General features: G+C 33.9%; 1 protein-coding gene across 6 annotated transcripts in view; it reads left to right on the top strand.

Moving 5' to 3' along the window:
* Positions 1-14,135, top strand: part of USP34 (ubiquitin specific peptidase 34) — a 228,810-nt gene that overhangs the window by 128,311 nt on the left and 86,364 nt on the right. For 5 of the 6 annotated variants that reach the window (XR_002122789.1, XM_019632979.1, XM_019632906.1 and 2 more), the window contains 6 exons: positions 600-699; positions 833-992; positions 4,169-4,295; positions 4,390-4,537; positions 11,282-11,382; positions 11,596-11,805. Coding sequence is in view for 5 of the 6 variants with exons in the window: in XM_019632979.1 (XP_019488524.1) it covers positions 600-699; positions 833-992; positions 4,169-4,295; positions 4,390-4,537; positions 11,282-11,382; positions 11,596-11,805 (846 nt within the window). In the remaining variant the exon portion in view is untranslated. The remainder of the gene's footprint in view (positions 1-599; positions 700-832; positions 993-4,168; positions 4,296-4,389; positions 4,538-11,281; positions 11,383-11,595; positions 11,806-14,135) is intronic. The other variant, XM_019632831.1, reaches the window with a different exon arrangement.

Genomic DNA, 14,135 nt, shown 5'->3' with positions numbered 1-14,135 from the left:
ACAAGGATATCTTTCTTCACCCTATCCAACTTTTGAGAACTTTCACTCTCCACTTTTTCTATAGTTTTCAGTGAAAACATTCTCTTTGTCATCCCATAGTTAACATAAAATTAAGTGACAGTTTGGGTTAACATATTTTTGAAATTTTCTGTGAATACCTGAAAGCAGTGACTTTTTCAGAGCAAGTTGGATGAAAGCATTGAATCATTGTTATGCTAATAAGTGTGTGTATTGTTTTTATTTATTCCTTTGCAGCATGTTTTTTGGGACTTTTTACCACTATGTAGTCACAACTTTTGAGTTGTTAAACATTGTGTGTGTGTGTGTGTGTGTGTGTGTGTGTGTATGTGTAGTCAGCTGTTTTATAAATAAGTATTTTTAGAATCTACAAAGGTATATCTTAGAAATTGACATTTCAAAGGCTTTTATCCTTTTTATTGTTATTTAATAACTCAGTCATAACAATTACCTTTTAAACACTTTGTAGGTTATTAAAACTCTTGGGGATTGTATGACTTTTAAATTTGTTGCTTCAGTCTTATCATTTGCATTGTTTGACAAATAAGATTCATAGATGTTGTCATACTTTTCTTTCTTAGCTTTGTGGAATGGACCAATTTTGGGGCATTGCTTTAAGAGCACAGTCTGGTGATGTCAGTCGAGCAGCTATCCAGTATATTAACTCCTATTATATTAATGGTGAGTGATCTGAAATACTGTCTAATAGGTAATTTTTTATGTGAAGATTTTTTGTTTAGCTGTAGTTCATTTCTTTAATATAGTAAAACAAGAATATAAGGTTGATACACATGTCTAAACATCTGATTTTCAGGTAAAACGGGTTTGGAGAAGGAACAAGAATTTATTAGTAAGTGTATGGAGAGTCTTATGATAGCTTCCAGCAGCCTCGAGCAGGAATCACACTCAAGTCTCACTGTTATAGAAAGAGGACTCCTTATGCTGAAGACACACCTGGAAGCATTTAGGAGAAGGTAATTTTTTTTATACCAGTTTATTAGAATGAATTTCAGGTTTTTTATTGCCAACGTCTCCAAAAGTATTTTTAAAATTAAACTAGAGGTTTTTTTTAGGGGGGGGGCAGGTAAAAAGCATAACTTAACCAGAAATGAAGGGCTAATATGAGAAGTAATTTTTATTCATAATATGTACCAGTTAGCCATGTAATAGGCAGTGTAGCTTCTTTGTAAATTTTGCAGAGCTATAAAAATATTAGACTCTAAGAAGATTGCATGAAAAGAATTTCTAGTCAGAATTCCATCTCTAAGAAAGTATTACTATGATTGAAAAGGCAGAACACCACTACCGAGAAAACCCTTGCCAAGAACATCAAATAATTTCTCATAGTTGAACCAAGTTGAGTTTGTTTCATTTGCTGTTTTTTTTTCTTCCTGGACTAGGATACAGTATTTTAATTTTGAATTTCCATTTACCATGGAAACATGATAAAAAAATTCTGTGTTAATATCTGTATAATTAATTTAGACATACCCTGTGTAATACAGAAATAAAGCAAATTAACATTTATGAATATATCGACTGAAATGAAAGGTGAGTAGATAGTTTTAATTAAGAAATTGTGTTAAGTAAAAATCATGAATAAATGTAAAAGTACAAGGAAGTGTGTTGAAAAAATTAAAATTAATAATTTAAACTTCAGAACTTAATTTGATCATGAAAAAGCCATACAATTGATATTTGTTGACATTTGATTTAAAATATCAGGAAATATTGAATAATAAAGATATTCTACATAATAAGTAACATGGCTCCATAATTTAAAACATTTGGACATTGCAAAATTCTTTATTTTGGTTATGAGTGCAATTTGTGGAAATTCTACTTAAATAATTCTTTGTGTTTTCAAAGAATGTGTAAGGGAACTCTAGAGATTTTTGGAAAGAAACTTCAACTGCCAGGTAACTTTCACCATTTTAAAAAATAAAAATAAGTGAATGTGACATCGTATTCAAATGAATAAAAAATTAATACATACTCATATTACACAAAAATAATATTAGAGAAAATAAAACTTTCTGTAATCTATCTCTTTTTGGTGGAGATAGTTACTATTAATGATAAATATATTCTTCCAACTTTTTCTCTATGCTGCAGGGTCCACAAACAACAAACCAAAAAAAAGCCTGTTGGTTCAAACCCTTACTAGTCCTTATACAGTGTTACCAGTGTTTTTAAAATAAGTACATATTTTAAAGTTATTTCAAAATAAATTTGTTTTTAGGATTCAGTGATACTTTTACAAATTTAATGAGTTTCATTAAAAAAAAAATGCCTTCTCAGATGTACTGTTTTTTCCTAACTCATGAAAAAGTTGTATTCTTGATAGAAATCTTTGTAATTTTTTATGTTTTATGCTATATGTTAATGTTGGTGTTAAATAATTTATATAAATACTTATTTTGTGTGTGGCAAGTAGAGAAACTAGGAAACAACTGAATATTAAAAAAATTAAGAGCTAGTTTAATAATATATCTAGGTATTTTCATGCAATTTCTTGTGCAGTATTATTGTACAATTTCAAGTGCTTGATATGCTTAACGCTGCTACTAATTTAAAATTGCCTGAAGTTTGTAGAATGAAAATATAAAGTAATTATATGTTTGTATATTTCGGATAATAAGAGACCAAATAAAAATGTCTTTTTTTAAAAAAAGATTTTATCGGGGAATTGGGGGAGGGAACAGCGTTGGGGAATCGGGGCAGGGAAGCAGACAAGTTGCTGTCCTTTTGTTCTTCAGTCTAGTCGTGGAGGATGTTGCTTCATTGGCCCATGTTGGTATTGTGATCATTGCGCTCTTCCCGGCTGAGGCAGTCGCTCACCAGCCATAGGACGCTGCTCATGGCAGCTCACTCCAGTTGCCGGCCGCTCACGCTGGCTGCTGGCCACTCATGGTAGCTCCAGCAGCCCACTGCAGCCTACGCCGTTGCCAGTGACTCACTGGAGCCCAGCTCCAAGTTGAACTGTTTTTCACCATCTTAGCAGTAGAGGGTGCAGCGTCACTGTCCCACGTGGGATCTGAACAGGTGGCCCTGCTGCTCAGAGCTCACGCTTCCAAGCCAACTCTTAACCAACGAGCCACTTGGCCGGCTCCAAAAAATGTCTGTTTGAAGGTTTTGTTTTGTTTTGTTTTTTTAAAGAGAAGGTTCTGATCTTATAGTTCTCAGCCGGAAGCAGTTATGTTTCCCACTGGACATTAGGTATTATCTGGAGACATTTTTTATTATCACAGCTTAAGGAAGAAGGAGGTGCTATTGGCGTACAGTGGGGTAGAGACCAAGGATGCTGATAAACATTCCGCAGTACATGGGACAGCCTCCCTCAAACAAAGAATTATTTGGCCCAAAAAGATTGTCTTAAGATTGCTCTTTTTCTTGGTAATAGAAGCTGGACATTGGATCACTTCTAGGAAATCAAGTCTGTTTATTCCTTTACTTGCCATCCTTCTCTTCCATAATTGCTGATTATTATAAGACTTTGATAACAATTTTTTTCTTAACTGAATTTAGGTGCCCTGGATCCTGTCTTCAACAACTAAAAATCACATAGAAAATTGACCTATTTTTATTGAGGTGTCATGCTACATGCCTGTGTCCTTTGAAATATAAGCTTTTTAAATTGATTTTATAATTTTAGCAATCATGGAATCGGCTCTTACATAATGTTTGGCTGGTTAACATATTTACTAGAAAAATTTCTATACCTGAAAAGTACTTCTCATACATTTTTTCCTCTTTGTGAATGCAGGAATGACAGCTTGCCATTTCTCTTACCACATTAGTTTGTTGCTTTGAATTCTTCTTGCATCTGTTACCACCTCTCCTTCCCTTTAAATAACGTTCTTCATGGGATTAGTTTTTCCTTAGTAATTTTTCTTGGAAACTTTTTTAGGAATTTTTAGCTATATTTATTCATGCATTTAAGTTTGATTCAGTATAATGAATCTAAACTTAAATTTTAGTGCTGTAAGTTGGAATGTGCTAGAATCTTTTGTGGGCTTTTAACTTTTGTAAAATAGTAAAATCTTCAGTTACATTAAAATGGTTTAAAATGATACCTACCCATGTGTGGTTTTTGTGTGTTTTAGGTTTGCATATCATCTCAGACATGTATGGTTTTTGTGTGTTTTAGGTTTGCGTATCATCTCAGACAGTGGCAAATTGAGGGCACTGGTATTAGTAGTCATTTGAAAGCACTGAGTGACAAACAGTCCCTGCCTCTAAGGGTTGTGTGCCAGCCAGCTGGACTTCCTGACAAGGTAGTTACGTAGTTTGTTTCCAAATTGATAACATTTCCCAGTTCAAATATCTGTGCTTTTTGTATTTTTAAATTGGTTGCATCTCATATTTCAGATGACTATTGAAATGTATCCTAGTGACCAGGTAGCAGATCTTAGGGCTGAAGTAACTCATTGGTATGAAAATTTACAGAAAGAACAAATAAATCAACAAGCTCAGCTTCAGGAGTTTGGTCAAAGCAGCCGAAAGGGAGAATTTCCTGGTAAGTCCAACAGTTCAAATTTTCATATTTTCTAGATTGTGTTATATATCAACTTTGAACCTTTATTTCTTTGAAGACTGCCAACCATGTTCATGGCTCTACCCACTGCCCCCTACCCTTGGTGTGGTGCCATTGATTCTTAAGCAAGAGTGAAATAGTTGTTTCAGATGTTATTCGCAAACATTTTCCCTCATTTTTCTCAAAAAAATTCTACTTTTGGAGGTTGTTTGATTAGCAGTATGGGAAATATTAATTAGTTTAAGTTTAATACACAACTTAGCACCCAGTTTTGCCCACTGAATTATTTGTGCCATTTTGATATGTTTTGTTTTTTATTTTTTCTGGAGCATATGAAAGTAGTGAACCCTTAAATTCTACCTGTGCTGCATCTTCCCTTTCCTCCAAAAAAGTATCATGTTAAGAAATTTTTCATGAGTACCTGAAAGATATATTTGATTCCTCCATTACTGTTAACGACTAGTGCATTTTTAGTGTCTTTCTATAACAGAAAATATGAACTAATCAGAGGAATGACCATAAATGCTGTTACTTTTTACTTATAATTTAAGGGTCTGAAATTATAACAGGCTAAATATATATTTAGGGAAAAAAGACCTTGAAGTTATAAAAGCTTTTTGATACCTGCCAGTATGCAGAATGATACATGTTTAGCATCTTTTAGTAAGGAGGCAATGATTTTACTACAGCGTGCTTAAGATGAAGTCATATGTGTCTTTTTTTTTTTCATATGTATCTTGTAGAGTAGCAAATCTTATATTTTGTTCTTAAATAATTAATAAAGATTCTTGGTACAGAAGAAGGGATGCTGAAAAGTCTCCCTCAAACCCCCATCTTTAAACCAACCATTTTCCTTTTTCTGAGGCAAAACTTGTTATTGGTTTGTTGTTACGTGCCCTTCAAGAGATACCAAGATATAATGTAAGAATATTCACACACACACACACACACACACACACACACACAAATGGTAACATTTGATTTATACTCTACTATTCTTTGCTTATAATGCTTAACATTCGTAGGGAAATTTCCATATTAGTGCATATTGCATATAGAAAATTACCTCACTCTTTTTAAAGATCCACATAATCTGTAATAAGGTGGCACCATGATTTATTTTACCTGTTCTCTATTAATGGGCATTTAGGTTGTTTCCACTCTTTTGCTATTGCAAATAATGCTGCAGAGAATATCCTTATATGTATACATATATCTAATCTAGCACATGTTGGCCAAATACCTAGTTAAGGAATTTTCAGGTCAAAAGTTACCTGCTTTTGTTATATTGAAATGTACATTAAAGAAGAATGTAAAACAAGTAGTAATAAAATGAAAACCACTTATGTCTCTACCAACAGATTAAGAACTGAAACATTATTAGAAGGTACTTGTGTATCCCTCCCTCATATTATCCTTTCTACTTCTTCCCCTTAACACTATCAAGATTTTTTAGTTTATTTTTATTTTTTGTATTATTTATAGTTTTAACTCTGGTATATATATTCCTAAACAGTGTATTTATTTAGTTTTGTAAAATAGATAAGCACAAACTTGAAGGATTAAGAAAAGGGATTATGGCCACGAGGGTCACAGAAGAAATCAAGCTAAAGTATACTTTTCACCTTCTCCAAAGGTTATAAAGCCTCATCTGAGGATATCAGTGGGAAAGTTCTCAAGTATAGGTCTTGACACATTGAAGACTTAGCTGTAATGTTGACAACTATAGGAATATCCAATAGAAATACAGCCCGCGTGCGCCTCTGTGTGTGTGTGTGTGTGTGTGTGTGTGTGTGTGTGTGTATGTGTGTATGTGTTTTCCTTTTTCTAATCTTTTCATGACCTACTTTAGCTCTCAGGAGTAGATCAAAGTAGAATTTTTTCCATGAGATGATATGAATATCTTCTGCTGATTCAAGTAGTTGGACATGGAGGCAAGAGTAGAAACTTCATTAGCATATGGTAAAGACAATCCAAGTACAGATAAGAATCTCGGCCAGGTTCACTCATCATTCTTTACTCAGGTAGAGAAAATATTATAAAGATAGCAGGGATTTTAGTCATGATTGGCCCTCAATAATGCATTTCTCTCATCACACTGATCCTACTGATTGTCCTCCAACTTTGGTGCACAGCAGTAGTATATCCTTCATTATCCTCCTGGTAATTCTCTTTCTACTGTGTTGGCTATCTTGTTTCCAGTAATCCCATACCTTCTTTATTGGTTCCCTTGTTTAAATTTATTTTTCTGTTGAAATACAGTGCAATTGTTCAGTAGCTTCTTGAAAGAAGGTTGATGGGATAAAGTTTTTGATTCTTTGGATGGTCAAAAATATTTCTCTTGTTTTCATACTTAAGTGGTAATTTGAATTGGGTATAGAATTCTAGGTTGGAAATAATTTTGTTTCAGACTTTTAGAAGTATTGCTGTATTATGTTTTTCTGTTGTTGCTGTTTAGAATTATGAAACAATTTTGATTTCTGATGTTTTACATATTCTATTTTTTTCTCTTGTAGCACTAAATCTTCTTGCTCCTAATGTTCTGAAATTTTACAATACTTGGCCTGAGGATGAGTCTGTTTTCAACAATTTTGATGGGTACTTTAGTATTTAGGTATTTAGTGGGCCCTTTTAGTCTTTAACTTGCATCTTTAAGTTTGGGGGATTTTTCTTAAATTGATCGATTTTCTGCCTTCTATTTAACCATGTTTCTCTTTTTAGAAATTGTTTATTATCTACATGTTTCATCTATTAGACAATTCCTAATTTATTTTTCTTATGTTTCGTTTCTTTGAGTTTTAACTCACCTTCCTTAGAGGTGTTCTCAATTTTATTTTGCAACCTTTCTTTTGAGTTTTTCATTTATGCTGTCATGCTTTTGATATCTAACATCTGTATTTTCATTCTCTGAATACTCCAATTTTCATGTTTGAAAAATCTTTTTTGAGGATACTGCCCCCCCCCCCTTAATTGTGGATCTTTTTAAGTCCAGGCTGATGGTACCTGCATTTTAATTAGAATGTTTAGCTAACTATTGTAGTATTTTTCTATTAATCTCATCTTTTATCCTCTTTTACCATATATTTACCACTTCTGTCATTCTTTATTCTATGTATAGATCAAAATTTACATTTCGTTTCAGTTTTTTCTTCTTTCTAATGAACTTTAAAAATATTTGTACTGCAAGGTTTTCTGGTGATTAATTTTCTCAAGCTTTTGTTGTCTGGGAAAAAAATATTTTTCCTTCGTTTATGAAGAATATTTTCACTGGTATAGATTTCTAGGTTAAGAGGTTTCTTTCAGGACTTTATAAATGTTTTCCCATTATCACTTGGCTTGCAAAGTTTATGATATAAAGTCTGGTTTTTCTTATATTCATTCTTTGTATACAATGTATGTTTTTAACTGTGGTTGATTTTAAAGATTTTTTTTTTTGACATTTATTTTTAGCACTTTGGTTATTGATGAGCCTTGTGCCTTTGTATTTGTGCAGCCTGGGTTCAGTTCAGCTTCTTGGGTCTGTTTTTATAACGTTTATTGAATGTGAAAAAGGTTAGCAGTTACATATTTTTTCAAAAAAACTTTTTTTTTGTTTCCCTTGCCCCTCACCCTAGTTTCTGGGCCTCTAATAAATGTATCCTAGACTATTTGTTAATGTCTCACATATCACTGAGGTACTGTTTCTTCCCTTTTTTTCCTTCTCTTTTTATCTTCTTTTTCTCCCTCTCCCCCTCTTTCTTCCCCCTTTACCAGGTGCAGATCATGCTCCTGTGCCAAATCTGTATAAATCAAATTATAGATTATTATCCCTGGTTTGGAATTTACCTTTTGGGGGGATCTTACTAGTTACCACAAGTTCATTTGATTTCCAGCTTGCAAACTTGGGTTTGTATTGTCTCTTCCTTTTTTTTCCTCTTTCAGATGTTTGTAAAATTTTAAAAATTTGCATTATTGGAGTTCCACAGGGTAAAAATTAGATAATAACCTAAGAGTTTTAAAGACTTCCTGGTTTTTTTCTTTTTTTGAAACATTAATTACATAAAGATTTAGAAATTTTTAAAGGTAGTAACTCTTTCCAGAACTGTTCAGGAATAAGCAAATCTTATGTTAAAAAATATCCTCTCAAAAGTCGTAAAAGAAAGCTGCTCAGTTAATTGTAAAAGCCGGTTCAACCATTATAGTCAAAATTAGCATGTAATATATACTATGTGTAGGCCCATCTCACATACCAGAATCCAAAATCCTAAATGAACTATTTGCCATCTTAATTCTATTTTGGTTCAAAGCTATGCATTCTTGGAATATCTAACAAACTTAGGAAGCAAATCAACTCTATATTATCTTACAATTCATCATAACTAAGGGTTTTTTATCTTAATATTATAAAAGATCAACAGTCATAGATTGTATTAGATTATCTCAATAAGGTAGAAAAGATAGTTACTAAAAATCTACCAAAGTATTAAAAGTTTAATATAGAGTTTCTGTTGATCTAATTGCCAATATTTTCCTTAATAAACATGTTGCTTTACAAACATTCATATTTCTTTTAGTTTTATATTATATAAAATGAATTGGATAAAACATAAGTACCAGGAAAGGGAGGGAATTCAGTTATAATTTGTGGGCAGTATAATCATGAATAAGAAACTAAAGAGATCAAATGCTGGTTATTTAAAAATATTAGGGTAATCTTAATGTGAGGTCTTCGTGGAATTCTATGAGACTAAAACTTTTTGAGATATGTAAATGAACACTTGAATAAGTGGATATACCTAGCATGTCTTTACAAAAGATTGTAAAGATGCCAAGTCAATTTATTTTTTAACATAGTCTACCTGAAATCTTAATGGAATTATTTTAAATTTGATGAAATTACTCTGAATAATAAATAAACGGTGTGAATAAACCAAGCAGCATAGGAAGTTCTGAAAAGAAAACCCAAAAGGGTTGATTATTGATGTGCCTTGTGTCTTTGTGTTATGCAGTCTGGGGTGGGTTCAGCTTCTTGGGTGTGTGTTTATAATGTTTATCAAATTTGAAAAAGGTTAGCAATTATATATTTTAGAGAGATGAATTTTAGTACTAGCTATTAAACATTTAAAAACAATATGAGTTTGGTGAAGAATTAAGTGAATAACAGAATAGATAATAAAAACAGCCATATTAATACTTGATATTTAATTTGGGGGCAGAAAGAAAAACCTCACTTCTCTCATTCAGATTGGATTTAAAGTGTCCCCCTATCCCCCACTAAGATGTAGTATAATGCGGAAGAAATAGGATTAAGTAACAAACCATTGGGAAGGCCAAGATTTCTAGGCTTAGAAATAATGAAAAGGGAAATAATCATAGATTTGCTATAAATAATTAGCAATTTTGCTGCACAATTGTACATATGGAAAATTGCCAAAAATGAATCTTAGTGGAGGAACCCATTTTCCCCCTTGGTGTTTGAAATATCTGATGGAATTTTTTTATTTGTGTGTAGGGGAAAGGTAATTTAAAATGTTACATATCATTATGCAAAGCAGTAGCCCTGCTTTACTCATTCCAGAAAATAGTGTTTAGTGCCCAACCAGTGAAGGTTTTCCACATTAAGGTAATAAACTTAAATAAATACTGAATTTTATTAGATTATTCATATATTTTGTCATTTTGCTTAATTTCCCTATTCTATGAAGCATTTTCTTTTTTTTTTTTAAATCATGGATTAAACAATTTGAATATCTGCTATGTTCTGGTGCTGAGAATACATCTGAATATAATACCATCTCTGCCTTTGTGGAACTGGGATTTTTTTTTTTTTATGGAGCAGAGACAAACATATAATGTCAGATGCTAGTAAGTGCTTTAAAGAAAGGTAAAGCAGAGTAAGGGATTAATATTGAATTGAGCTTCTTCAGATTGAGTGGTTAGGAAAAAGGCCTTTTACAGCTCACATTTGATGAAAGTCTTGAAAGAAGTGAGGGAATGAGTCATGTGAATTCCTGTGGGGGAGCATCTTAGGCCTTGAGATGGGAACATGCTTGGTGTTTTCAAGAAAGAGCAAGGAGGCTGGGTGGCCAAAGCGCGCGCGCGCGCGCGCACACACACACACACACACACACACACACACACACACACGGATGATGGTGGGAAATGAAGTTGTAGGCAGCAAAAAAGACTTTATGTATTCTGGAACTAAATTGCCTCAGTCTATTGAGTTCATTGAATTTAACATAATCTTGGATGTTGTAGCTGATCTTTCTTCTTTTCATGGCAGAGCTTTGGAGTCTCCCCCCCTCCCCCCCCAGTTTTATCATCTTTTTTATTGTGTTTTGGTGGGTCATAACAGGGAAGAGAGAACTTGATCATTATAAATACTTGCTGGTTACTCATGTAACCAAGTTATTAATGAATCTGATTCTTCTGCATGTGTTGCTTGGGGGAATGCTGTGGATACCCAGGAAGCCACAGAGTGCTTTTTCCTTGTAAAAGTTTTTATATTGTTAGGCAGAAATTGATCTAGTTAGACTGGTCCTAAGAGAATTTTTTTGTAATCTTTACTGCCTAAGGCTAACCTCGGATAGCAGAAACGAATGCAGGAAGCATGCTTCATACTTCGCTCCAGAATTATATTTAAGTCCAATGTCCAGTGGAATTAATTGCTATAATCATGTTTTCATGTCAGCAAATAAGTTAACTCATAAAAATGTTCACTTATGTTTTCTCCTGTTTTTAAAGGAGGCCTTATGGGACCTGTCAGGATGATTTCATCTGGACATGAGTTAACAACAGATTATGACGAAAAAGCACTTCATGAGCTTGGTTTTAAGGATATGCAGGTACACATAAATATGGTTTGAGTTTTAATCATCTATTGAGTGCTATAGTCAATAATGGAATAGTTGAAGGTATAGTTCAAAAGTAGTTCTTAATGCTTTTGTTATATTAAAATTGTAAATAAAGTTATTTTATACTTGAGATTTATTAAACCAAAAACTTGATATGTCTAATTATGTGATACTTTTCCCCCCTATTGCTTCTATTTTTAACAGATGGTATTTGTATCTTTGGGTGCACCGAGGAGAGAACGGAAAGGGGAAGGTGTTCAGCTACCAGCATCTTGCTTACCACCCCCTCAAAAGGACAACATTCCAATGCTTTTGCTTTTACAAGAACCTCACTTAACTACTCTCTTTGATTTATTAGAGATGCTTGCATCATTTAAACCACCCTCAGGAAAAGTGGCAGTGGAAGATAGTGAGGTGACTATATCATTTCATTTTCACAAAGTCTTGTTTTGTTTTTCACTTGAGTAGAAAATAATTTTCTTGGTAATCTCTTAAGAGCAGTAAAACCTAGGAAACCGTTTATTTATTCATCAGCTATTTAAGTACATAATATGATCCAGGCATACTGTTTTAAGTATTGTTGTAGAAGGATCAAAAGAGGCACAGTTTCAGCCTTTATTGTACCCAGTGGGGAAGACATATCATTGACATGTCTAACAGATAAATAGTTTCAAGTAAACTAACATAAATAGTTTCAGATAGAGATAGATGCTAAGACTGAACATGACATGCCATTATTAGGGAGTGGTGATAGACAAAGACCCATTTTTATATTATTTAGTCAGGGAAGATTTCTCTGAGGGAGACCATATATAATCTGAGCTGGAAGCATGAAAAGGAGCAATCTAAATGAAGAGAATGAGGATGTTCTGGATAGAGTAATCTGATTCCTGAAGCCCTTGATATAAGGAGTTGAGCAGGTCTAGAAATTGTTAGAAAGCTAGTGAGTAGAACATGGAAGGTGGTGGGACAGTGGAATGAGAGGAATCAGATTGGAAAGGTAAGCAGAGGGAGAGACACATGTACTGATTTTTGTTTTAAAGGTAATAGGTTTGTTTGGCAAGAACAGAAAAAGGTGTAAGGAACCTAAGGCACGGTGCCCTGGAGGAGAAGGAGTGACGATAACATATGCAGGACAAACAACATAACTTGTGGATTGGCTTAAGAGTAGGGGATAGACTTGGGTTCAGGAAGAAGGAAACCGGAGATGGCGTCCAGGTTTCTGGCTTGAGCAACTGGGTGGATTCTGTTTGAAAAGAAGAAGAATGAATATCTGCGGGAGAAGTGTAGATGTCAAGTAAGCAATTGAATATGAGTTTGGAGCTTAGAGGTTTGGTCTGGAGAAGTTTGTGGGTTATCACAATAAAGATGGTATTTAGAGGCAGTGTGTATGAGATCACCTAAAGGAATCATTTTTAGCCCACTGACTTTTTTTTAAATGCCTTTAAATGGACTTATTCTAAGATGTTCATTGATGTACCTCATAGAGTGAATCGTTATTTTGAGGTTGAATGGCAAATAATTAATAGTAGTACTTTGATGGCTCTCCTCTGATGGCTACTGTTCTGTTGTTGCTTTCCCAAGAATCTTAAGTGACTTCTTTCCATGTTTTCATAATGTGTTTGATCATGGATGCAGTGGTAGCTGCTATTGAGTCCCCTGTTCCCCATAGTCTTGTGGTGTCACATTCATAAATTCCTAAGAAAACCTCCTTTTGTCAAGCAGAATAATTAATAATAGATGCCCATGAACCTCCCATTTCATCACCCCTTTAATTTTATGCCACAGATACTTAATTACCTTTTATATTATGTCAACACTATGTTGGCAGTTTAAAAGAGATAAAGTCAATTACCAGAATTCCCCAGTTTTCCAGGAGGTTGTTAGTGTTCTATGCAGTGTGTTAATGGGAACATTAGGGAGGGAAAAAAATGGGGGATTTTGTAAAGGGGTAGTTTTTTAAATTGGATCTAGCAGCTGATGAGAGTGAATGAGAAGCATTACAGATTCACAGAAAAGTGAATGGTGTATTTGAAAACCTGAGAGTGTGAGTATAGTGTAATTCAAATACAGTGGCAGAAAGGGAGGTTGTAACCAATACGACAAAGGTCGGTATGAGATTTTTATTCTTTGTAAAATGGATTGCCATCATGGAGGGTTTTACATCATGGAAGGTTTCATAGCAACAAAATAAGAGATTTCTGGACTTTTAGAAACAAGTTTAGGAGTTAGTGTGGAGGATGTATTAGAGAAAACAAAGACCAGAGGTAGGAGGACCAGTTAATAGGCTATTGTAATAGTCCACACGAGGCCTAAATCAGAAGAGGCCTAAATTTTTTAGCAGATACTATATTGAACTTTGTGGCAAGTATGTAATTTTTGAAGCGGGATTTCTTTGTTACACTAGACTGGTTCGTCCTTGAAAAGGGTTACAAAAAGAATAAAAATAAAGGAGCTTCACTTTGTATAACCCATATTGTAGGGCCTTTCAATCATAACATAGAAAATAGTCATCTATAGTTGCGCCATTTTTTTTACCCCTTCAAACCTTTTTTTTTTTTTTTTAAGATATTTTTTTTTTTTTTGGGGAATTGGGGGAGGGAAACAGACAAGTTGCTGTCCTTTTGTTCTTCAGTCTAGTTGTGGAGGACGTCGCTTCAGTAGCCCATGTTGGTATTATCATCGCGCTCTTCTCGGATGAGGCAGTTGCTTGCCGGCCATTAGACGGCTGCTCACGGTGGCTC

The sequence above is a fragment of the Hipposideros armiger genome, unplaced genomic scaffold, assembly GCF_001890085.2.
Source record: "Hipposideros armiger isolate ML-2016 unplaced genomic scaffold, ASM189008v1 scaffold_2, whole genome shotgun sequence".
Lineage (NCBI taxonomy): Eukaryota > Metazoa > Chordata > Mammalia > Chiroptera > Hipposideridae > Hipposideros > Hipposideros armiger.
The sequence above is the reverse complement of the archived record's forward strand: the minus strand, read 5'-3'. Positions and strand labels throughout refer to the sequence as shown.